At 37.8% G+C, this 26,950-nt stretch overlaps 2 protein-coding genes across 2 annotated transcripts in view; both read right to left on the minus strand.

Annotated features, from left to right (window-relative positions):
• LOC100999399 (olfactory receptor 13C2) overlaps positions 1 to 26,950 on the minus strand; it is a 164,075-nt gene that overhangs the window by 42,539 nt on the left and 94,586 nt on the right. The window lies entirely within an intron of this gene.
• On the minus strand, positions 1,653 to 8,831 carry LOC101001141 (olfactory receptor 13C7-like). Its single transcript, XM_021927309.2, has one exon. It carries the CDS (start codon positions 7,933 to 7,935, stop codon positions 6,955 to 6,957), a length of 981 nt encoding a protein of 326 aa, XP_021783001.2. The 5' UTR covers positions 7,936 to 8,831; the 3' UTR covers positions 1,653 to 6,954.

Consider the following 26,950-nt stretch of genomic DNA (forward strand, 5'->3'; position numbering starts at 1 on the left):
TAAAATGGGGAAGGAACTTAGACATTTCTTTAAAGAGGACATAAAAATGGCCAATGGGTACATGAAAATGTGTTCAACACTACTAATTATAAAGGAAATGCAAATTAAAACACCATGAGATATCACCTCACATCTGTGTGATTGGCTATTATCCAAAGACAAGATATAACAAATGTTGGCAAAGGTGTGGACAAAAGGGAACCCTAGTTCACTGTTGGTAGGAATGCAGACTGGTATAGCCATTATGGAAAACAGTGTGGAGGTTCTAAATAAATTAAAAATACAACTACCATATGACCCTGCAATCCCTCTTCTGGGTCCATACCCAAAGGAAATAAAATCGCTGCCTGGTAGATATCTGTACTACCGTGTTCATTGCAGCATTATTCACAATAGTCAAGATACAGAAACAGCCTAAATACCCACTGATGGGGAAAGAAAATGTGGTGTCTATACACAACGAAATATTATTCAGCCTTTTAAAAAGAACGAGAGATAAAGAAAGAGAGGGAGATTTTGTTATTTGCCACAACATGGATGTACCTGAAGGACATTACAGTAAGCCAGACTTAGAAAAGTATTGCAGGATCTTATTCATTTGTGGAGTTTTTTTTGAAAGAAAGGTCATACGCACAGAGATGGAGAATGGAACATTGGTAACCACAGGTGGGAGGAAATGGGATGGAAAAGAATTGGGGAGATGAAGATCAAAGGATACAAAATAGCAGATATGTAAGATAAGCACGTCTAGAGATATAACATAAGAGTACTAAAGTTAATAAAATTCATTGTATTGGGGTTTTTTGTTTAAATAAGTAGATTGTAGCTGTTCTTGTCACACAAAATAGTAACTGTGCAAGATGGTTTATTAATCAGCTTCACTATAGTAACCATTTACCATCTATATATATCCTAAAACATCATGTTGTAAACCTCAAACCCCAAAAAAATTATTTTAAAAAAAGAGTAAGATTTATTTAGATTTTTTAGTTCCCAGACAAAAATGTCAAATTCTTTGGCAGAGAAGGCGAAAAGCAGCCAATCTTTAGGCCTAAAAAAGAGAAAAGGAAGTAAAAGAACTTAATAAAATACACTAAAGAGGTCATTAGGTCTGAGTAAAGCAAATGTTCACGTCAATATTTATCTCTAATATTCAGTTAAAGAGAAAATATATTAGTTGACTAAAGTCTACTTGGAGAATATTGGCGATTTTCTCTGTTTCAAAAGCAATATATGATTTTATTCAGAATGTTTTTCTTTCATAAAAATTTCTGCTTGGAATGACTTTTGAGTTGTAATATATAGTGATGTTTCTTAAGATATCATCGCCCCTCTAATTTTATCTTCTTATCCCAAGATTGTAAGAGTAAATTTTTAATTAATTTTATATATATGGTGGTAATTTCTAGAACACAGTCAACACACCTTGGAAAATAAAAATTGCTTTTTGTTTATTTTTAGTTTTGCCACAGAGGAAATTCAGTTTGTAGCACACATGAAAAGACTGATTCAAAATCCAACTTCAGAATCACCCAGCACTTTGGGAGGCCAAGGCAGGAGGATGGCTTGAGCTCAAGAGTTGGCTAACAGCCTGCGGAACATAGCAAGACCTCATCTTTACAAAAAAAAAAAAAAAATTGAAAAAAATTGAAAATTAACCTGGGCATGGTGACATGTACCTGTGGTACTGGCTACTCAGAAGGCCAAATTGGGAGTTCGAGGGGGATGTTGCTTAAGCCCAGTAATTCGAGGCTGCAGTGAGCTATGGTCACACAACTGCATTCCAGCCTAAGAGACAGAGCAAGACCCTGTCTCTAAAATTCAGAATCAAAATTGCAATTCTCCTTCAGAGAAATATCAGCATCATTAATAGGCAAAATAACCTTTTTATAATACTTTTTTAAGAATGTCTCACAGTTCCTCTTGTCCTCCTGAAATACTTCCTTGTATTTAATTTATTCCTCAAACTGACTCTGAAATTAATATAGAAAATATAGACCAACAACAGACTTAAACACTGGCTGCCATTTATAACCTGTGTGACTTTTATATAAGCCTAAATTTTCTTATCCACCTTATAGAGCCATCTGAAGCTAATCCCAGAATGCAGAGAAAATATCATATCCAGCATTGAATCCCCAGCCCCTAACATGCACATACACAGTGCTGAATACAGCAGTAATCCACATAAAAATGAAGGCAACACATATATTACATTATTTATAGGCATTAATTAATGAAAACAGTTTTTAAAAGACAATTTACATATGACAGCTAGTACAGCTCATGGTATATATAATGCATTAATTAATATTACCTAACACATCCATTGTTTCTCATTTGCTCTCTGATTCTCGAAATTAAGGACATTAAGCAAGGATTCTGGTGTCTATATCTGAATGACGCAATGAGAGAAAATCATGTATTACACTTGCCACCAGCATTAATTAATGAACAAGAACTTAAAAGATAACATGTAAATGACCTAGTTACTTAATATATTTTATGGTAATATTACGCATTATTTAAATATGACTGCTCATCTCCCCCCTTATCTTTCTCATTCGTCCTCTGAGTTCTGGAAATAAAGTAGTTAATCATAAATTCCTGGGTGGTTTGAATAAGGTACAGAGAGGAGGGAGCATTCGCAGGAAGTGATCAAAGAGGGCTGCTAAAGGAGATGAACTCTGAGGATCAGTTTTCACTTTGCCTGCTCAAGGAAGGAATGGGCTACAGGTGAACTAAGGGTTGGAAGAGACTAAAAGGCTAGCTTTGTATTTAAAGGATGAAAATAAAATATAATGAGACCCTCCCATGAGCCATTTGCTTTCACATAATGCCTCATTTAACCTTTAATGGGCTAATAAAACACTCAAATCTACTGAATTATTCCATGCTATTTAACACTTATGATATGCTCACCTCTGGCCTCAGGAGGATTTCAAATTTTTTATTCATTGTCACATATTCTCCATTGGAAATATCAGTGTACTTTGATTTTGAGGTGTATTAGGAAATCATATAGGTAGGATCAGCCTGGAAGCCAACACAGAGAAAGAGAGAAGTACACTCTAGTCATAAAACATAAAGGGGAGGAATTCTGAATTCTGTTACTATCACTTTGGCTTAATAAGTTCCTGTCAGACTTAAGCACCTCAGAAATGACAACTATAAACTCTCTGCAAAAATTTTTTAAGAGTATCACTTAGAAGAAGTAACATTTTGGTGTGAGTTTCACATTTTTATGGCTATAGGCTGACTAGGCACAGCATAGGTTGGTGGAAATTCTGATAATAAAATGGTTCTTTATGGACAAACCAGCAGAATTCTGGAGAAACAGCCACCATAAAGAAAGGGAGGAATTCCAGAAAGCAGAGTCCCAGCAGAGGAAACATCAAATTCTGTGTAAAAACTTGCCCCAGTTTTCTGATTGACCTCTGCACCATACAGGTACAATCCAGCTAAATACCAATAAGTATATATACAGGGATCCCTAGGTATCTATGAGGGATGGCTTCCAGGACTCCCATGGATACCCAAATCCACAGATGTTCAAGTCCCTTATATAAAATGACATAGTATTTGCACAGAATCTACACTCATTTTCTCATATACTTTGAATCATCTCTAGGTTACTTATAATACCTACTACTATGTAAATGCTATGTCAATACCTGTTAAACTGTATTTTTAACTCATATTATATTATTATTTCTATTGGCTTTTGCCTGAATATTTTTGATCCAAATTTGTTGAATCCAAGTTATTTGAAACCCATAAGCATGGAGGGCTGACTGTTAAAACATAAATACAGATATATAGATAGAGATCTTGAACTGAGATGTGTATTGCTAACAAAAAGATCAAGTTTGTAGTTTGAGTCCAACCTGATTACTCCTAAAGCAAAAACATCAAAACCGTTCAGAGGAATGTAATGGTATTCAGAGCCTCCACAATATTGTTCTAGGACAACCAGTTTGCCTCTCATAAGGGTAACAGACCAACACACCGAAACAGTGGGAGTTGCAGCAGAGAAAGAGTATAATGATTATATGGTAGTCAAATGAGAAAGTGGAAAGGAACCTTAAATCCATCTCACCAAGGAGTTTTGGCCTGGAATTTTTAAGGGAATTTTGGCAAATAGGGGGCTGAGGAGCTAATTGCTTAGGGTGTGTGGAATGCAGTCTTTAATAAAGATGCAAAAACTGGATTTGGGGGCTGAGTTAGTTCCTCAGAGAGGGTCTTCAGACTGGCTGGCATCGGTGGACCCATTGGAATGCAGGATCTAGAAAATATCTCAAAATGGAAAACTTGACATTTCTTAACATTAAAGATGTTATCTGTAGAAGTTAGGACCTTATGGCAGGAGCTATGTGACTTTTAAGTAGTAATCAGCTGTACAGAAGTGGGCCATAGGGCAGTCTGGTTAATGTTTTGCTATGTTTCTACTTAAAGCTTATGCTTTTGTTAAACCTAGCAATTTAGTTTTATCAATTTTATTAGGATGGTTTCAATATGACATTCACACGTCTAGGATATGATGTTTTTTCTCTAATAAGGGCAGGAATATATGTGGATCTTAAATCTGTGTAATGCTCTCATTCATGTTTGCTGTTTCTTCACTGTTTCCTCAATTAAAGTAAAAATTTTAAACCAAAGGGTCAGGAAAGCTATTTGAGAAATTCAAGTCTATTTACAAACAGTCAAGAATAGAATGGAAACTCCAAGAAATTGGATAGGTACTCAGTACCCTGAAGCCTATAAGAAATAAGACAAGGTAAGTGCTAGAGGCTGATGAAGGAATGTAAAACAGGCCTTACTGAGGATTTATCAGCAAGAGATTTATAACTTTATCATCTCCAGTGCCAAAGTGAGCTTTCTAAAACACCAACCCCAAAACATCAGTTTCTTTCTTATAACTGTTAGTAGATTCTATTGTTCACCGCAGTGGTTTAAAACCTTTTCCTCACAACAGAATACTCACTTTCCCAAATAAAATATTATGTGGAACCTCAGGACATAAAACAGACAAAAGTAGGGACAGGTAGGAGGTTGGGGGTATCATAGATCTGACTTCTCAGAATTTGCTCATGAATGTGGTAGCCCTGATTCAGCCTCCTGGACTCAAGAGAACAGAGGGTCATCACCTCAAACCTCTAGAGGTATTGACTTAGATTAGCATCTGAAGCCCTGACAATTTGGCTCCAAACTACCTTTCCAGTCTTCTCTGTCACTGCCCCAACAGTAAAACCCAAGTTCCAACCGTTCCAAGCTCTTAGTAGTATTCCACATCTTGGTACTGTTTCATCTGTCTAGAAAATTCTTGCTTACAAGACCAATAGGAGAACTGCCTTTCCTAGTTTTACCAAGCAGAAGTGCCTTTCCCTTCCTGGGACTTCCCCTTCAAAGGATTTATGCATATTCTGCTATAAAAGCATTTAACATACTGCATTGTAATTGTGACCCATCTAAGTCTGTGACACACTTAAGTTACCCTCATCCTATGGCCAGTATCAGCATGGTGATACTGCAAAAGAAACTGAATCCATAACCAAATGTCTTAAAGAATGTTGCACATCTTTATTGAGATTATCAAGACACACTGAGGTAGGGTCACATAAAACCAGCATCAAAACTTTCCCAATATTCCATGTAGCTAATTTTTCCTTTCCCTCTAACCCTATTTTTGCTGTATCAATGTAAATATATTCCCTTCTATCTTCAAAATCTCCAGTATGCACTGGGTTCTTTCTCACTATGTTATTTCTTTTCTAGAGATGATTCAAGCCCTTTCATATGACAATCAGCTTATTTAAATTATTACAAATACAACCATTATTCTGCTCAGCCCAACAAAGACACAACAAAGAGTACAGCTTAGAAGGGAGGAGAGAAGGAAAAGCCATAAATAAGTATTCTTTAATATTTTTGTCCCCAGTGTATGCGTCAATCTTTATTCCACAAGACTGTGCTCCCTAACCATGTCTTCATTTTAATTTCCAGGTTGTCTTATATTTTTATATCACCAATACTTAGCACAATGCCTGAGACAAAAATAGGTATTCAGTAAATACTGGTTGATTGAATAAGTAAATGAGTAATAAATGACTGAGTGAATGAGTGGAATGCTCATATTCCACAGGAAATTCATGTAATTGCAAAAATACCTAACTTCTTACAACAGTAAACCCATTATCACTGTGTTCTCAGAGAACTATGCTATCAAGTTATTTAGAAATAAAGTAAATTTTTTGAATCATTTAACAGTAATGTTTTTCACTCAAAGACATCACTGCTCATCTATTGAAACACAAGGCAGACCATATTTCCCCATCATCTGGGTTGTCTGCACATTGCCTTAGAAACACCTCTGCACAAAAGATGGCTTGCCAGTTTGCAGCCAAAAGGAAATCATCCCTGGGAAAAATAGCTTCATTTTTCCACTTCTTCTCCCTCTACTACATATATACAGGCTAGGTACCTATCTTACCGTGTTCCCCCTTTACTTCTACATGATCAAATCTACTTCATTCTGAATTACTAACTGTTGAAATCATATAGCATTCTGATTTTTAGCATGATACTTTCTGCTTGATCTTCCTAAGAATAGTGTAGATAGGGGATAAAAGATTAAGTTGGTAAAATGGTACTTTCTCTTAGATTATAGAATTTACCATTCAAGGAATAAACTAAACTCTGTTAGCCATGAGAAGGAAGGTGTTTGGATGAGAATCCTTTTACCCATAAGTTTCTGTTCTTTTCCTTAACTCTGTCATGAAGAGAAAAGGTAACTCAGTCCTGGATTTCCCTCTTTCTTTTAAATATTACGAAGAGAAAAATGAGAATTTTGGGAGTTAGTGGAATCATCAACCCTCATATTTATTTTGGAACCTCTGGGTGAGAGCTAGCCCTACATTCAGAGTAAAATAATTTTAAAAATAAAGAAAGAAGCATTTACATTCCTTCCGAGAAGCATTTTTGACACAGTATACTCTTCACAGCTGCCTTCACATCTTTGTTTTTCAAACTATAGATGAGAGGATTAAGCATAGGTGTCACCACTCCATAGAAGAGGGAGATGATTTTGTCTGTGACTTGTTCTTTGTCTGCTCCAGAAGAGTCTTTAGCCTTGGGCTTTGCATACATGAAAAGGATGGTTCCGTAGAATATAATCACCACTGTTAGGTGGGCAGAGCAGGTGGAGAAGGCTTTGCGCCTTCCTTCTGCAGAAGGAATTCTCAGGATGGTGGAGAGAATACAAACATATGTAACAAAAATAAAAAGTACTGGTCCTACAAGAAAAATCATATTAGCAACAACCATGCTAATAATATTAATGGAGATATTAGCACAGGCCAATTTTAAGACAGCCAAGATTTCACAAGTAAAATGATTAATGACGTTATCTCCACAGAAAGGAAGCCGCATTGCAAGGGAGGTTTGCCACACAGAATTGGTGCCTCCTCCAATCCAGGACCCAGCAGCCATGGACACGTATGAAGCCTTGCTCATGATGATAGGGTATCGTAGAGGGTTACAGATGGCCACATCGCGGTCAAACGCCATCATACTTAGAAGGACACACTCTGTTGCTCCCATAGCAAAAGAGAGAAACATTTGCACTCCACACCCAGAGAAGGAAATAGTTTTCTTTGAAGTTAAGAAGCTGCTGAGAAAGAGTGGAATAGATGAACTAGTGTAGCAGATGTCCAAGAATGATAAGTTACTGAGGAAAAAGTACATGGGGGTGTGCAAGTGGGTGTCATAAACACTCACAATGATGATGACTCCATTTCCCAACAGGATCACCAAATACATACATAGGACCAGCACAAAGTAAATGGCCTCTAGCTCTGGGTAGCCAGAAAGCCCCAGCAGGACAAATTCTGTCACAAAAGACTGATTGGACTTCCCCATGCTAATATTTTCTTTCATCAACAGGAATTCTATAGTGGCTGGAATGTGTGTGGATCTTTCACAGCAGTGTCTGTAAGAATCATTTGCATTCTTGAATGGCTTCCCTTATGGGTAATAAAGACCTGTAATTGGATACACAAATAGCACAAGAATATGTTACGGCCCTCTAAGTTAAGATCAGTTAGACTTTCAGACTTCATGAAGGAGGCCCCAGCTCTCAAAAAGAATATTCTTGTTAGAGAATAGATTAAAAACCCATGCAACTGAGTTAGAATTATGTATCTCATTTGCATTATAAATTTAAATTATTTTAATACAATGTTACCATATTTTGACCAAATAATCCAGAACAAATAGAAAATGTTTGAAATATTACTAACGAACAGATATCTGACCATTTTAACCAACATTATTATCTGTAACTGAATATTTTTCTTCATGCTATGTTATACCTAACAAAATTGATGTTCTTCAGTTACTAAAACAAAGTTGTATGTGAAAGTTCTGTTTCAATGGTAATTTAATCTTAACTTCAGAAGAGTCCTGTGGGCTAAAAGAATAAATAGAAGAGGCTGACTCTCTATTCGGACTCAGCCCCCCTGCACCCAGGTGAAATAAACAACCATGTTGCTCACACAAAGCCTGTTTGGTGGTCTCTTCACACGGATGTGCATGACATTTTGGTGCCGTAACTCGGATCAGGGGACCTCCCTTGGGAGATCAATCCCCTGTCCTCCTGCTCTTTGCTCCCTGAGAAGGATCCACCTATGAGCTCTGGTCCTCAGACCCAACAGCCCAAGGAATATCTCACCAATTTTTAATCGGGTAAGTGGCCCCTTTTTTACTCTCTTCTTCAACCTCTCTCACTATCTCTCAACCTCTTTCTCCTTTCCCCGACCCCCTTCCTGCTTTTCTGGAGGGCAAGAACCCTCAAACTCCTTCTCTCTGTGTCTCCACTCTCTTTTCTCTGGGCTTCCCTCCTTCACCATCGGCAACCTTCCACCCTCCATTCTTCCTTTTTCTCCGTAGCCTGTGTTCTCAAGAACTTAAAACCTCTTCAAATCAAACCTGATCTAAAACCTAAATTTTATTCTACAGTGCCGCTTGACCCCAATACAAACTGGACAGTAGTTCCTAATAGCCAGAAAACGGCACTTTCGATTTTTCCATCCTACAAGATCTAAATAATTCTTGTCGTAAAATGGGCAAATGGTCTGAGGTGCCTGACGTCCAGGCATTCTTTACACATTGGTCCCTCCCTAGTCTCTGTTCCCAATGCAACTCCTCCCAAATCTTCCTTTTTTCCCTCCCGCCTGTCCCCTCAGTCCGACCCCAAGCGTTGCTGAGTCTTTCTAATCTTCCTTTCTACAGACCCATATGACCTTTCCCCTCCTCGCCAGGCCGAGCTAGGTCCCAATTTTTCCTCAGTCTCTGCTCCCCTACCCTGTAGTATCTTGTGAAATTCCTTTTCCTGGCTCATCCTGGCTCAAAAATCTCCCTCACTGAGCACCTTGTAACCCCCACTCCTGCCCGCCAGAGAACAACCCCCCTTTGACTGTAATTTTCCTTTACCTACCCAAATCCTATAAAACGGCCCCACCCTTACCTCCCTTCGCTGACTCTCTTTTCGGACTCAGCCCACCTGCGCCCAGGTGAAATAAACAGCCATGTTGCTCAAAAAAAAAAAAAAAAAAAAAAAAGAATAAATAGAAGACACATTTTTAGAGAAAAGGACTTTTGGTTATTCCTAATTTAGGAGAAATATGAATACCTGAAATATCCTCCTAAGAATATTGACTAGAGAAGAAGTATTACTTATAAAAGAATAAAGGAAAAAATTAAGATAAAATTATTCTTGTTTGTCTTTTTCAATACAGATTAGGAAATCTTTCTAGGTCACCCTATTGTTCTGCCTGATATACACAATGAATAAAAAGTTGACCTCAGAAAAACTCTAGTGTACGTTTCTCAATCTATAATCAAACCATAAATAAATGTATAAATTAAAGAATTTCAGGAACAAGGGATTTGCTCTTTTACCTCTAAGTATGAGAAAATACATATTGCCTTCTTCCTGCATAAAAGTCAGCTTCCTCTGCTCTAACCGCTGTTCTGCTGATCTCCCTCTCACTGCATATTTGGAAATACCCATGATAATGAGGGGTAGGTCACTCAAAAAGCTCTCAAACATAGCAATTTGCTCTAATTATTTGTATCCTTATTTGATGTAATATGGAGTATTTCTATATTTAAATGCCAAAACCAGAAGTCCTACTTTTTTTAATGAGATTGCTAGCCTGCTAGCCTCCTACGTTCCATCTCAATAACTTCACAAAGATAACTAAAAGAACTATCTGCTTCTCAGTTCTCATTAAAATCAAGTAGCTGCCATTGCCTCTGTAAAAGCCAATTAATCATTGGCAAAGTAGAAACTAGTTCTAGTAACGATGAAAGCTGGGGCTCTTGGCAGTCTTTTCACTAGCAGAGGATCCTTTAAAAGACCAGCCAGTGAAGCACCAAAGCAACTCAAAGTGTTGGCTGCTTTGAGGATGCTTCTAATCCCAAAAGTAATTTAAACCTCACAATGTGGATTGGACAGAATCTTTAAACTTTCTAATTCTTTTGGGATGAAGTCCCTCAGAAGCAATTAAAACAAAGTTGTTAATACAATTTAATTTAAGTGTAACTCACAAAACAGTAACAATTATTCTAGCTTTACATTCTCTGGGAAGAGCAAGTTGAGGAATGCTACCCAGGTAAAACACCCAAGACATGGAAATTAGAATTCACTATATCTAATGGAGAGATGTAGCAGTAATCCGTGACGCTTAATTCAAAATGATGCTTTGTTCTTAATAAATGAACTGTTAATCACATTTATTTTGACCATTAATCCTGGAGTCTCAGAATCCATAAGCTTCATACTGGTCTCACTGGCCCCTCCAAACACCCATAATCACATGCATGGTCATTTTAATTTTGTTCACTCATACCCTCTGTTCAAATATATATGCAATATCCCAACCTCATTCAACCTGTCATTTAGTTACGTCCACACTAGCAGGGCATAACATGAGTCCAATCACACAACAACTTCCATGAGTGAGCAAGCCTTACTTCACTTTTTAACAGGAAAAGAAATTCTGACTTGAAGTAATTCTTTATAACACTTATCATGACTATCTTTTGAAATGAATATCAACCCTTAAAGAATTCAGTTATTTTACACATATACGACAAAATAATCTTTCAGCATATAAACAAGTGGGATCACTATGTGTACTGTTAAAAAGAAGGGAATAAACTTGGACAACAGTGCCTTTTTTTGTCAGTGGACAATATTTTTAAAAAGTTACTGAGCAAGAGATGTAACATAATCCTGAAGAATGGGTAAACTACTTATGCCACAAAAAAATGGTATTATATGCTTCAACAAATCAAATTTGAAATAAAAAATTCTGAGTTGTTAACTTTATACAAGGACATGTTCAGTATACTGGTTCATAAGGCAGATGTTGGGCATGTTTTCTCACTAATCAACACTCAAGGGACAAAAGAATTAAACAGGTCAAATGTGACACTGTAGAAGCTACACTACAATGTAAATGGAGGATAGACTGTAACTGCAAAACAACTTATAAGCAAACTCTGCAAAACAAAAAAATGTCAAGGAGAGCCAAATCATTCTAGAAATATAATTTACAAGGTATGTAATATAGATGTTTATATTTATTTAATTTTTTTTTTTTTTTGAGACAGGGTCTCATGCTGTCGCGCAAGCTGGAGTGCAATGGCACAATCACAGCTTACTGCAGCCTTGACCTCCCAGGCTCAAGTGCTCTTCCCACCTCTCTTCCTCCCGAGTAGCTGGGACTACAGACATGTGCCACCATATCCAATTAATTTTTGTATTTTTTGTAGATTTGGGGTTTCACTATGTTTCTCAGGTTCATCTCGAACTCCTGGGCTCTAGTGATTCTCTCGCCTTAGTCTCCCAAAGTGCTGGGATTATAAGTGTGAGCCACCACACCTGACCAGATGCTTATAATTTATTACAAGCAACAAACACATTTTAAATATAAGTATTATCCATGCAATATTTTTATTTTATCTCAGCATACTTATGCAAGGAAATTAGAAATAATTCAAATTTAACGGTGTCATGTATTTTTATTTGCTAATCTGGTAACCCTAACTTTCTGTGACCAAGACTCACATGGCATTCAGTCCAAGCCTGACTCCTCCATCCAGCATCACTGTCAGTTCCACCACTCGCAAGCACTGGAGAGAGTATGAGACCCAGATCTCTGGGCATTACTACTCATAATAATACTGTAAGACAGTACTATTTTCAGAACTTTCAAATGAGAAACAGAGAATATTCAGTCTTTGTCTGTTTGGGCTGCTATAACAAAACACCAAAGACTGAGTGTTTTGTAAACAACAGAAATTTATTTTTCACATCTCACGGTTCTGGAGGCTGAGAAGCCCAAGATGAAGGTACCAGCAGATGCAGTATCTGAATAGGGCCCATTCCTCATAGACATCTGTTTCCAATGGAGACTCACATGAAGGAAGGGGTGAGGAATTTTCTGGGATGTCTGTTCTAAGGGCAGTATTCCCATTCATGAAGGCCATACCCTCATGACCTAATCCCGTTCCAAAGGCCTCACTTCCTAATACCATCACCTGGCGATTAGGACTTCAACATATAAATGGGAGGGGGGACATAAACATTCAGTAATTGCACAGTGTATTTTGCTAAGCCATTCTAGTGGATACAAGATTCTAACATCATTTGTTGTCTCAAATGTACCTAGCCACCACATAAATATCACCTACAGCTGCGACCCTCCATCCCTCGCCATAATAGTAAGAAAAAACAATTAAGATGAACTTACAGGTTCTCATGATCAAGTACTCTTCAACATTTCCAAGCCCTAGTCTATCACCTCATCTTCTCTCCAATTTTATTCAATTCAGTAAACATTAACTGAAGCCTCCCTTGGTCCAGGAACTATGTGCCTGCTTCGGCCTTAGATCTCATGAATTACAGCTAATCCCCTGCCAGATACTATAGCCTATTATAAGAATGGCAGGCCAGTGTCTAGGGTCTCACTATCTTGGGTCAACTCCCCAAATGCCACCTGTCTATACTCCAAGTAGAACTCTCCCTGAATTCTTTCTTCACATTGCTCTGCCTTACGCTGTACTCACACATCAATCCATGCTTTTCCTTTAAGTGGCTGGCGCAGGCTGCTTGAATTTCCTCTCAAACTCTCAGGTATATGGTATTCAAATGCCTTCTTCTTGTCCCTCAGGAAGCTGGTATACCTGTCCATTTCATTTTGTCTAAAGACAAACTAATGATATATGAATATTTAAGTACCTGGTACAAGCCTCTTCTTTTCCCTAAAATAGTTTACTTCACTAAACTATGGCTATATTTCATCTAAATTGTGAATAAAAATTTTATTTCATGTTATGCTTAGAAAATTTTGTCTCAAAACCTTGAAGTTAGATAAGGGTAATGTTTTGGTTTGTTTTCTGGGCTTTTTGTTTGCTTGTTTTGTTGTGTTTGAGACAGGATCTCGCTCTGTCACAGAGGCTGGAGTGGAGTGGCTCAAACTCAGCTCCCTGCAACCTACACCTCCCAGACTCAGCCTCCCAAGTAGCTAGGACTACAGACATGTGCCACCATGCCCAGCTAATTTTTTGTATTTTTTGTAGAGATGTGGTTTTGCCATGTTGACTTGGCCTCCTGAAGTGCTGAGATTACAAGCATGAGCCACTGTGCCCAGTGGTAATGTTTTCTTACATTTTTAACGAATGAGCGCAGAACCTCCTCTATCTCCTCAAGCAAAAGTTTATAAAAATAGTCAATATTAGCTATAATGCAGCTACATCATGATCAGTATATTTACTCTGTCAATCAAGAGAGTCTCTGTCACAGCCTCCTTATCATTCTCTTTCTTGCTTGTATCCTGTCTGTTTCCTAATAGGTGGGTTTTTTCCAGATTGGAGGGATAGTAAAAGACAGCAAGTAAATACCAATTAGTCCGTGATATAAGAAACAGAACAAGGACATAAAATTGGAATCGGTCAACTAGAATTCAGGTGGGTTATTCCCAAACCACATAGTGGAAAGACCAGGATTGTGATTAGAAAAACACAGAACTATAGATTAATAAATATTGTTGAGCTAACCAGAGACAGAGGAATGGGAAAGATAACAATGGACAATGTAACTTAACTCAGCTGAAAGGCAAGTTTCAGTGTAAGTTCTGTTTCTTTCTTAATAACTTTTCAATCTAATTAATCATTCAATAAACAAATCTTTTGCTAGTTTGCTCTCTATAAACTAGAAATATATTATTTTTAAAATAAAGCATTAATTATTAGAAATAATAAAATCATATCAAGCATCTTCTTGGACCATTGTGGAATGAAATTAGAAATCAATATCAAGAGGAACTCTCAAAACTGCACAAGTATGGCAGGGCATGGTGGCTAGTGCCTATAATCCCAGCACTTTGGGCGGCCAAGGTAGGCGGATCACCTGAGGTCAGGAGTTCAAGACGAGACTGGCCAACATGGTGAAACCCCATCTCTACTAAAAAAATACAAAATTAGCCGGGCATGATGGCAGGCACCTGTAATCCCGGCTACTGTTGGGGCAGGAGAAGTGCCTGAACCTGGGAGACGGAGGCTACAGTGAGCTGAGATCACGTCACTGTGCTCTAGACTGGGCAAAAAGACTAAACTCCGCCTCAAAAAAACAAAAAAACAAAAAAAACACTGCACAAGTATATGGAAACTGAGCAACTTCCTTCTGAATTGCTTTCAGGTAAACAACAACATTAATTAAGGCAGAAATCAAAAAATTTTTTGAAACAAATGAAAATAGAGACACCACATACCAAAATATCTGGGATACAGCATAAACAGAGTTAAAAGGAAAGTTTTCAAATTAACAGCCTAACTCTGCACCTAAAAGAACTAGAAAAACAAGAACAAACTAATTCTAAAGCTAGCCGAAGAAAAGAAATAACTAAAATCAGAGCAGAGCTAAATGAAATTGTGACCAACAGTACCATACAGAAGGTCAACAAAATTAAAATTTTGTCCTTTGAAAGGATAAACAAAGTTGATAGGCCACTAGCTAAGTTAACCGAAGAAAAAAGAGACAAAATTCAAATAAGCATAATCAAAAATGAGAAAGCTGACATTACAATGAATACCACAGAATTACAAAAGATCCTCGGAAACTACTACGAACATCTTTATGTGTGCAAACTAGAAAACTTAGAGGAAATGGATACATTCCTGGAAACATACAACCTCCAAAGATTGAAACAGGAAGAAACTGAAATCCTGAACAGACCAATAAGAAGTTATGAAACTGAATCAGTAATAAAAAATCTACCAAACTAAAATTAGTCCAGCACCAGATGGATTCTCAGCCAAATTCTACCAGATGTACAAAGATGAGCTGGTTCTAATTTTACTAAAACTTTTCAAAAAAAATGAGAAGGATACCTCCCTGACTCATTCCATGAATCCAGTATCATCCTGATATGAAAATGTGCAAAGGACAGAACAACAACAACAAACTATAGGCCAATATCTCTGATGAACATAGATGCAAAAATCCTCAACAAAATACTAGCAAACTGAATCCAGAAGCACCTCAATAAGATAATTCACCATTATCAAATGGGTTTCATTTCAGAGATGCAAGGATGGTGCAACCTACACAAATCAATAAATGTGATTCACCATTTAAACAGAATTAAACACAAAAGCCACATAATCATCTCAACAGATGCAGAAAAAGCATTCAATAAAATTCAATAGCCCTTCATGATAAACACCCTCAACAAACTAGGCATCAAAGGAATATACCTCAAAATAAAAAGAGCTGTATATGACAAACCCACAGCCAACATCATTTCTCTGCTGAGGACTGCCCCTAAGAACTAGAACAAAACAAGGATGCCCACTCTCACCACTCCTGTTCAATGTGGTACTGGAAGTCCTAGCCAGCGAAATCAGGCAAGAGAAAGAAAGAAAATGTATCCAGAGGAAAAAAAAAAAAAAGAAAGAAAGAAAATATATCCAAATAGGAAGGAAGAAGTTCAAATGATATCCGTTCACTGATGAAATGACACTGTACCTAGAAAACCCTAAAGATTCCTCCCAAAGACTCCTAGACATGAAAAACAATTTCAGCAATGTTTCAGGATAGAAAATCCATGCACAAAAAAATTGATTGCCTTTTTATACACTAACAACACTCAAGCTGAGAACAAAATCAAAAACTCAATTTTATTTATAATTGTCACAAAAAAATTAAATACCTAGTAATACATTTAACCAAGGAGTGAAAGACCTCTACAAGGAGAGCTACAAAACACTGGTGAAAGAAATTGTAGATGACACAAACAGATGGAAAAATATCCCATGTTCATGGATAGGAAGAATCTATATCATTAATTAACTATTGCCCAAAGCAATAGACAGATTCAATGCAATTTCTATCAAATTACCAATGTCATTTTTCACAGAATTAGACAAAACAATTCTAAAACTCATATAGAACCTAAAAAGAGCCCAAATAGCCAAAGCAATCCTAAAAAACCTGGAGCAATAAGCAAACCTGGAGACATTACATTATTCAACTTTAAACTACACTATAAGGCTATAATAATCAAAACAGTATGGTATTGATACTAAAATAGACACAAAGACCAATGGAACAGAATAAAGAACTCATAAATAAAGTCATACATCTACAACCAACTGATCTTCAATAACACTGACAATAATAAACAAAAGAGAAAGTACACCCTATTCGATAAATGGTGCTGGGAAAACTAGCTAGTCATATGCTGAAGAATGAAACTGGATCCCAACCTCTCACCATATACAAAAATTAACTCAAGATCAATTAAAAATTTAAATGTACTACTGAAAACTGTGTAAATTCCAGAAGAAAACCTAGGAAAAACTCTCTTGGAGATTTGCCTAGGGAAAGAATTTATGATTAGCACCTCAAAAGTAAATGCAACAAAAACATAAATAGACAAATAGGGCATAATTAAACTAAATAACTTCTTCACAGTCAAAGAAACAATCAACAGAGTAAACAGAAAACCTACAGAATGGGAGATATTTGCAAAGTATGCATTTGATAAAGAACTAATATCTACAATCTATAAGGAACTTAAGCAAATCAATAAGAAAAAAATGTTTTTAATGAGCAAAGAACATGAACAGACATTTCTCAAAAGAAGATATACAATGGCCAACAAACACATGAAAAAGTAATCAATGGGGGTGGCGCCAAGATGGCTGAATAGGAACAGCTCCAGCCTCCAGCTCCCAGCATGAGCGACACAGAAGATGGGTGATTTCTGCATTTCCAACTGAGGTACCGGGTTCATCTCACTGGGGCGTGTCAGTCAGTCAGTGCAGGACAGTGGGTGTAGCCCAACGAGAGAGAGCCGAAGCAGGGCGAGGCATCGCCTCACCTGGGAAGCACAAGGGGGAAGGGAATTCCTTTCCTAGCTAAGGGAAACTTTGACACACAACACCTGGAAAATCAGGTCACTCCCACCCTAATACTGCGCTTTACCAAGGGTCTTAGCAAACAGCACACCAGGAGATTATATCCCATGCCTGGCTCAGAGGGTCCCACACCCACAGAGCCTCCCTCATTGCTAGCACAGCAGTCTGATATCTAGCTGCAAGGCAGCAGTGAGGCTGGGGGAGGGGCACCCACCATTGCTGAGGCTTAAGTAGGTGAACAAAGTGCCTGGAAGCTTGAACTGGGTGGAGCCCACAGCAGCTCAAGGAGGCCTGCCTGCCTCTGTAGACTCCACCTCTGGGGACAGGGCATAGCTAAAGAAAAAAAGCCGCAGAAACCTCTGCAGATGTAAATGTCCCTGTCTGACAGCTTTGAAAAGAGTAGTGATTCTCCCAGCATGGAGGTTGTGATCTGAGAACAGACAGACTGCCTGCTCAAGTGGGTCCCTGACTCCCGAGTAGCCTAACTGGGACAGCCTAACTGGCAGTAGCCTAACTGGAGTGGACTTCAAGCAAACTCCAACAGACCTGCAGCTGAGGGTCCTGACTGTTAGAAGGAAAACTAACAAACAGAAAGGATGTCCACACCAACACCCCATCTGTACGTCACCATCATCAAAGACGAAAGGTAGATAAAATCACAAAGATGGGGAAAAAGCAGTGCAGAAAAACTCAAAATTCAAAAAGTCAGAGCGCATCTCCCCCTCCAAAGGAATGCAGCTCCTCACCAGCAACAGAACAAAGCTAGACGGAGAATGACTTTGACGAGTTGAGAGAAGGCTTCAGTCGATGAAATTTCTCAGAGCTAAAGGAGGAACAACAAACCCAGCGCAAAGAAACTAAAAACCATGAAAAAAGATTTGATGAATGGATAACTAGAATACCCAATGCAGAGAAGTCCATAAACGACCTGAGAGAGATGAAAACCATAACACAAGAACTACATGACAAATGCATAAGCTTCAGTAACCAACTCGATCAACTGGAAGAAAGAGTATCAATGATTGAAACTCAAATGAATGAAATGAAGCAAGAAGAGAAGTTTAGAGATAAAAGAGTAAAAAGAAATGAACAAAGCCTCCAAGAAATATGGGATTATGTGAAAAGACCAAATCTACGTCGATTGGTGTACCTGAAAGTGATGGGGAGAATGGAACCAAGTTGGAAAACACTCTTCAGGATAATATCCAGGAGAACTTCCCCAACATGGCAAAACAGGCCAAATTCAAATTCAAGAAATACAGAGAACACCACAAAGATACTCCTCAAGAAGAGCGACTCCAAGACACATAATTGGCAGATTCACCAAAGTTGAAATGAAGGAAAAAATATTAAGGGCAGCCAGAGAGAAAGGTTGGGTTACCCACAAAGGGAAGCCCATCAGACTAACAGCAGATCTCTCAGCAGAAACTCTATAAGCCAGAAGAGAGTGGGGGCCAATATTCAACATTCTTAAAGAAAAGAATTTTCATCCCAGAATTTCATATCCAGCCAAACTAAGTTTCATAAGTGAAGGAGAAATCAAATCCTTTACAGACAAGCAAATGCTGAGAGATTTTGTCACCACCAGGCCTGCCCTACAAGAGCTCCTGAAGAAAGCACTAAACTTGGAAAGGAACAACTGGTACTAGTCATTGCAAAAACATGCCAAAATGTAAAGACCATTGAAGCTAGGAAGAAACTGCATCAACTAACGAGCAAAATAACCAGCTAACATCATAATGACAGGATCGAATTCACACATAACAATCTTAACCTTAAATATAAATGGACTAAATGGTCCAATTAAAAGACACAGACTGGCAAATCGGATAGTCAAGACCCATCAGTTTGCTGCATTCAGGAGACCCATCTCACATGCAGAGACACACATAGGCTCAAAATAAAGGGATGGAGGAAGATCTACCAAGCAAATGGAAAACAAAAAAAGGCAGGGGTTCCAATCCTAGTCTGTGATAAAACAGACTTTAAACCAACAAAGATCAAAAGAGACAAAGAAGGCCATTACATAATGGTAAAGGGATCAATTCAACAAGAAGAGCTAACTATCCTAAATATATATGCACCCAATACAGGAGCACCCAGATTCATAAAGCAAGTCCATAAAGACTTACAGAGAGACTTAGACTCCCACATAATAATAATGGGAGACTTTAACACTCCACTGTCAACATTAGACAGATCAGCGAGACAGAAAGTTAACAAGGATATCCAGGAATTGAACTCAACTCTGCACCAAGCGGACCTAATAGACATCTACAGAACTCTCCATCCCAAATCAACAGAATATACATTCTTCTCAGCACCATATCACACTATTTCCAAAATTGACCACATAGTTGGACGTAAAGCACTCCTCAGTAAATGTCAAAGAACAGAAATTATAACAAACTGTCTCTCAGACCACAGTGCAATCAAACTAGAACTTAGGACTATGAAACCCAATCAAAACCGCTCAACTACATGGAAACTGAATAACCTGCTCCTGAATGACTACTGGGTACATAACGAAATGAAGGCAGAAATAAAGATATTCTTTGAAACCAATGAGAACAAAGATACAACACACCAGAATCTCTGGGGACACATTTAAAGCAGTGTGTAGAGGGAAATTTATAGCACTAAATGCCCACAAGAGAAAGCTGGAAAGATCTAAAATTGACACGCTAGCATCACAATTAAAATAACTAGAGAAGCAAGAGTAAACACATTCAAAAGACAAAAACCACATGATTACCTCAATAGATGCAAAAAAGGCCTTTGACAAAATTCAAGAGCCCTTCATGCTAAAAACTCTCAATAAACTAGCTATTGATGGAACGTATCTCAAAATAATAAGAGCTATTTATGATAAACCCACAGCCAATATCATACTGAATGGGCAAAAACTGGAAGCATTCCCTTTGAAAACTGGCACAAGACAGGGATGCCCTCTCTCACCACTCCTATTCAACATAGTGTTGGAAGTTCTGGCTAAATACCTAATGTAAATGACGAGTTAATGGGTACAACACACCAACATGGCACATGTATACATATGTAACAAACTTGCACGTTGTGCACATGTAGCCTAGAACATAAAGTACAATAAAATTAAATAAATAAATAAATAAAAAGTAATCAACATCACTAATCATCAGAAAAATACTTATTAAAACAACAATAAGATTGATCTCACATCAGTCAGAATGGCTATAATTAAAAGGTCAAAATATAAGAGATGTTGGTGAGGATGCAGAGAAAAGGGAACATAAATTAGTTCAACCCCTATAGAAAAGAGACGGAGATTTTTCAACGAACTAAAAATGGAGCTACCATTCAACTCAGCAATCCAGCTGTATCAAAAAGACACTTGCACTCATATGTTTATCACTGCAGTATTTACAATAGCAAATTCATGGAATCAAGTGTTTGTTAACAGTCAATTGGATAAAGAAAATGTGCTACATATACACAATGGAAAAGAATGAAAGCCATAAAAAAGAATAAAAGCATGTCCTTCACAGAAACATTGATGGAACTGAAGAACATTGAACTAAGTGAAATAACTCAGAAGCAGAAAATCAAATACCACTTGTTCTCACCTACAAGTGGGAGCTAAACAATGGGGTATATATGGACATAGAGATGGAAAAAACAGACACTGGGGACTCTAAAAGGGAGGAGGATGGGAAGGGCTGAGAGTTAAAAAAACTACCTATTGGGTACTATGTTCACTATGTGGGTGATGGGTTCACTAGAAGCCCAAACCCCAAACAATACACAATATACCCACATAATACACCTGCACATGTACCCCTGAATTGGTAATAAAATATTTTAAAGAGAAAAATAAAAATAACATAAAAAATAATAAGACATTCAGGAGCTATAAAAAACAACTAATATGAAATAAACTTTTTTGTTTAAAAAAAAAAAAAAAAAAAGTACCACAAGTGGTCTCAAAGTGTCCTGTATTCAGGTGTTACACCTTCATTTAGTAGCCCAATTGTGATAATCTAGCCTTTATTTTTCATGAATGCACATAGCTTATACTCTCTGCAAAATATTGCTTATGACTTTTTACATTTTCCTAGTTGTTGGTTATTTTTTTCTCCAGCCTCATTGATACTCCGTGCTTCTCTATCATTTTTCTCTGAAAATCTTATAATTACTTTCTCATCCTATTTATTAATAAGTTCTTTACAGTCCATTTTGCTGCACAAGGAGTATATACAAGTACCTTTAAAAACATTTACAGACCAGACACAGTGGCTCACGCCAGCAATCCCAGCATTTCGGCAGGCCGAGGTGGGAGGATCACCTGACGTCAGGAGTTCAAGAGCAGCCTGGCCAACATGGTGAAACCGCCTCTCTACTAAAAAATACAAAAAATTAGCTGGGTATGGTGGCGGGCGCCTGTAATCCCAGCTACTCAGGAGGCTGAGGCAGGAGAATCGGTTGAACCCAGGAGACAGAGTTTGCAGTGAGATTGCGCCATTGCACTCCAGCCTGGGCAACAAGAACGAAACTCCATCCCACCCCCCAAAAAATTTACATACATCCCAGGCAGGGACGGTCGTTTTTAACACACTATTTGGCCTGAAAATAAGATAAAGCAATGCAGTGAAGAAAAGACTTTAATATTCAATATCACTACTGCTAATATCTACTAGACATGCTTCCTCACAAGTGCCTCTCAACACCATTTCCCTCTTCAATTCCTGGCTAGCCACCTTGTTACTGAGTCCTGTTCGTTTCCTTCTTTTACAAGCATTGGGTTCAACCCAATAAAAATATATGGGTACATGACTTCAAAGTATTTCTCTTTAAAAGTATGGTTCTTTCCAGAAGAGTGAGTCTACCCTCAAAATGGATGCCAGCTTCTACTCTTAGAACTATAAGGAAAAAAATGCAAGGGTCCTCTATCACGCCAGTGATTTAGAAATACTAGAATTCAGCACCTTTTCACATGTATTTGTTATCCGCTTCAGGAATAACAGCTATGTCATAAGAAAAAGATCCTTGAAACATCTTTACCTATCCAATGAAATGTTTGGTGGTGAAAGAAAATCTCTTTAGACAAACCTTCAGAACATATTATCAATCAAAGCATACTGCCTTGCTATTATCAACCAAAGCATACTGTCTCCAAAAATAATAATTTTGACTCCAATTGTTTGTCATATTTCACATGCATTTACTGGATGCCAATACCATTTTTTTCTAAGATAGAGAAGTTTCTAACATACCAAATAATGTTTAAAGCTAGATTAACACAACAATCAAGTCTCACAGAACTAAAAGCATCTAATTCACCACCTGATGCTTAAATATCCTCCAAAACATCCATAACAGGTTGTTATCTATCTTTCTTGCACACCTCTAATAATGGGAAGCTCATCTCTTCTGCGGGAATCTAGTTGTAACTGTCAAAAACTGCTTATATGAATCCAAAATCTATTCTTTTGTGTGTATATTTTCCACTTTTTGTTTTTAGTTGTATTACTTGAAACAATTACCACTTGAGTTTATTTTCAGAATTAAAATTAGAATTACAGTTTGTATTTTAGAGTGGACTTATAGTTAGCAAAGATCATTTCATTCATTCATTCAACAAATATATAAGAGCCTACACTCTTCTAGGTAATGATAAACAACATGAGCATTGGTGTTTGAGATGGAATCTGAATCCAGATCATTTTTATTCTAAAAGCCATCTCTTATTTTTTGTTTTCTGGTACTATCCAGATTCTTTTCAACTTGGAGATTACAATCTATTTGGTTTCACAGTATCTGAACTTTTTTAATTCTATAGAGTTTGCTACCTTTTCCAAATTAATCTTCCTAATTCATGGTGTTCATCATCACCAACAATTCAAAAACTTACCTTGGCTTTCCAACTAAGAAGTGAACACTTTGACCTGATACTAATGTCCCCCCACAAAACAACTATCACCTAAAAGTCCAGATTATCTTCTAGGGCAATCCCATTCACTCTATGGTTTTAATGCATCATCAATAAACTAGTGAATTCAAATCTATAATCCTCATCCCAGATTTCTCTCCGGGGCATGTTATGGTAGCATCTTATCTAAATGCAGTAAGTAAAACACATGTCTTTCACTCACCATGATAACTTACACTACATTGTCTTCCTGCTACTTTCCCACTATGAAAAGAAATGTTACCCCCACTCTTTTGATAATTTCCAAAATGCCTAAACCTGCAAAGTTGTCTAAGATCTAGATCCTAAATAACTCTTTAGCCTCATATTTCACAAAATTTCACGTCTCCCAACTGTTCTTTATCCTATGTTCAACCAAAATGGAGCTTCTTTTAATTTTTAGAATATACCATCTTCCCCTATCACCCCCCTCCTCTCTCTCTAGAAAAGGAAGAGCAAATGGAGAATTTCTGAGGGACAAAGAATAGCACAGCATATGCAGAGGGTAGGGAACTTTTACTTTTCTTGCTTAATTGCTATTATCCTTCTCCCAGAATCTCCTGAAGATGTCATTCCTGACCCCTAGTCTGAGTTAAGCAGTCTTCCTGTGTGCTCTGATAACATCCTATATCTCCCTTAATACAGCACTTATCACACATTATTCCAATCACGTGTATAATTATCTGTGTCTACCAAACAGCAAGCACCTTAAGAATAAGCACCATATATCTCTTGTTAATCATTGTGATTCCAGAATTGAGTCCAGTACCTGGCATTTTTTTTTTACCCCCCCAAATTTTTTTTTTTAATTATACTTTAAGTTCTAGGGTACATGTGAACAACGTGCAGGTTTGTTACATATGTATACTTGTGCCATGTTGCTGTGCTGCACCCATCAACTTGTCAGCACCCATCAACTCGTCATTTACATCAGGTATAACTCCCAATGTCATTCCTCCCCGCTCCCCCCTCCCCATAATAGGCCCCGGTGTGTGATGTTCCCCTTCCTGAGTTCAAGTGATCTCATTGTTCAGTTCCCACCTATGAGTGAGAACATGCGATGTTTGGTTTTCTGTTCTTGCAATAGTTTGCTGAGAGTGATGGTTTCCAGCTGCATCCATGTCCCTACAAAGGACACGAACTCATCCTTTTTTATGGCTGCATAGTATTCCATGGTGTATATGTGCCACATTTTCTTAATCCAGTCTGTCACTGATGGACATTTGGGTTGATTCCAGTCTTTGCTATTGTGAATAGTGCCGCAATAAACATACGTGTGCATGTGTCTTTACAGCAGCATGATTGATAATCCTTTGCATATATACCCCCTAATGGGATGGCTGGGTCAAATGGTATTTCTAGTTCTAGATCCCTGAGGAATTGTCATACTGTTTTCCACAATGGTTGAACCAGTTTACAATCCCATCAACAGTGTAAAAATGTTCCTATTTCTCCACATTCTCTCCAGCACCTGTTGTTTCCTGACTTTTTAATGATTGCCATTCTAACTGGTGTGAGATGGTATCTCATTGTGGTTTTGATTTGCATTTCTCTGATGGCCAGTGATGACGAGCATTGTTTCATGTGCCTCTTGGCTGTATGCCTGTCTGCTTTTGAGAAATGTCTATTCATATCATTTGCCCACTTTTTGATGGGGTTGTTTGTTTTTTTCTCGTAAATTTGAGTTCTTTGTAAGTTCTGGATATTAGCCCTTTGTCAGATGAGTAGATTGCAAAAATGTTCTCCCATTCTGTAGGTTGCCTGTTCACTCTGATGGTAGTTTCTTTTGCTGTGCAGAAGCTCTTTAGTTTAATGAGATCCCATTTGTCAATTTTGGCTTTTGTTTCCGTTGCTTTTGGTGTTTTAGACATGAAGTCCTTGCGCATGCCTATGTCCTGAATGGTATTTCCTAGATTTTCTTCTAGGGTTTTTATGGTTTTAGGTCTAACATTTAAGTCTCTAATCCATCTTGAATTAATTTTCGTATAAGGAGTAAGGAAAGGATCCAGTTTCAGCTTTCTACTTATGGCTAGCCAATTTTCCCAGCACCACTTATTAAATAGGGAATCCTTTCCCCATTTCTTGTTTTTCTCAGGTTTGTCAAAGATCAGATGGCTGTAGATGTGTGGTATTATTTCTGAGGGCTCTGTTCTGTTCCATTGGTCTGTATCTCTGTTTTGGTACGAATATCATGCTGCTTTGATTACCGCAGCCTTGTAGTACAGTTTGAAGTCAGGTAGTGTGATGCCTCCAGCTTTGTTCTTTTGACTTTGGATTGTCTTGGCAATGCAGGGTCTTTTTTGGTTCCATATGAACTTTAAAGTAGTTTTTTCCAATTCTGTGAAGAAACTCATTGGTAGCTTAATGGGGATGGCATTGAATCTATAAATTACCTTGGGCAGTATGGCCATTTTCATGATATTGATTCTTCCTATCCATGAGCATGGAATGTTCTTCCATTTGTTTGTGTCCTCTTTTATTTCACTGAGCAGTGGCTTGTAGTTCTCCTTGAAGAGGTCCTTTACATCCCTTGTAAGTTGGATTCCTAGATATTTTATTCTCTTTGAAGCAATTGTGAATGGAAGTTCATTCATGATTTGACTCTCTGTTTATCTGTTACTGGTGTATAAGAATGCTTGTGATTTTTGCACATTGATTTTATAGCCTGAGGCTTTGCTGAAGTTGCTTATCAGCTTGAGGAGATTTTGAGCTGAGATGATGGGGTTTTCTAAATAGACAATCATGTCATCTGCAAAGAGGGACAATTTGACTTCTTCTTTTTCTAACTGAATACTCTTGATTTCTTTCTCTTGCCTGATTGCCCTGACCAGAACTTCCAACACTATGTTGAATAGGAGTGGTGAGAGAGGGTGTCCCTGTCTTGTGCCAGTTTTCAAAGGGAAAGCGTCCAGTTTTTGCCCATTCAGTATGATATTGGCTGTGGGTTTGTCATAAATAGCTCTTATGATTTTGAGATACGTTCCATCAATACCGAATTTATTGAGAGTTTTTAGCATGAAGGGCTCTTGAATTTTGTCAAAGGCCTTTTCTGCAGCTATTGAGATAATCATGTGGTTTTTGTCTTTGGTTCTGTTTATATGCTGGATTATGTTTACTGATTTGCGTATGTTGAACCAGCCTTGCATCCCAGGGATGAAGCCCACTTGATCATGGTGGATAAACTTTTTGATGTGCTGCTGGATTTGGTTTGCCAGTATTTTATTGAGGATTTTTGCATCAATGTTCATCAAAGATATTGGTCTAAAATGCTCTTTTTTGTTGTGTCTCTGCCAGGCTTTGGTATCAGGATGATGTTGACCTCATAAAATGAGTTAGGGAGGCTTCCTTCTTTTTCTATTGATTGGAATAGTTTCAGAAGTAATGGTACCAGCTCCTCCTTGTACCTCCGGTAGAATTCGGCTGTGAATCTGTCTGGTCCTGGACGTTTTTTGGTTGGTAGGCTATTAATTATTGCCTCAATTTCAGAGCCTGCTATTGGTCTATTCAGGGATTCAGCTT

Source organism: Papio anubis, chromosome 13 (assembly GCF_008728515.1).
Source record: "Papio anubis isolate 15944 chromosome 13, Panubis1.0, whole genome shotgun sequence".
Taxonomy (NCBI): domain Eukaryota; kingdom Metazoa; phylum Chordata; class Mammalia; order Primates; family Cercopithecidae; genus Papio; species Papio anubis.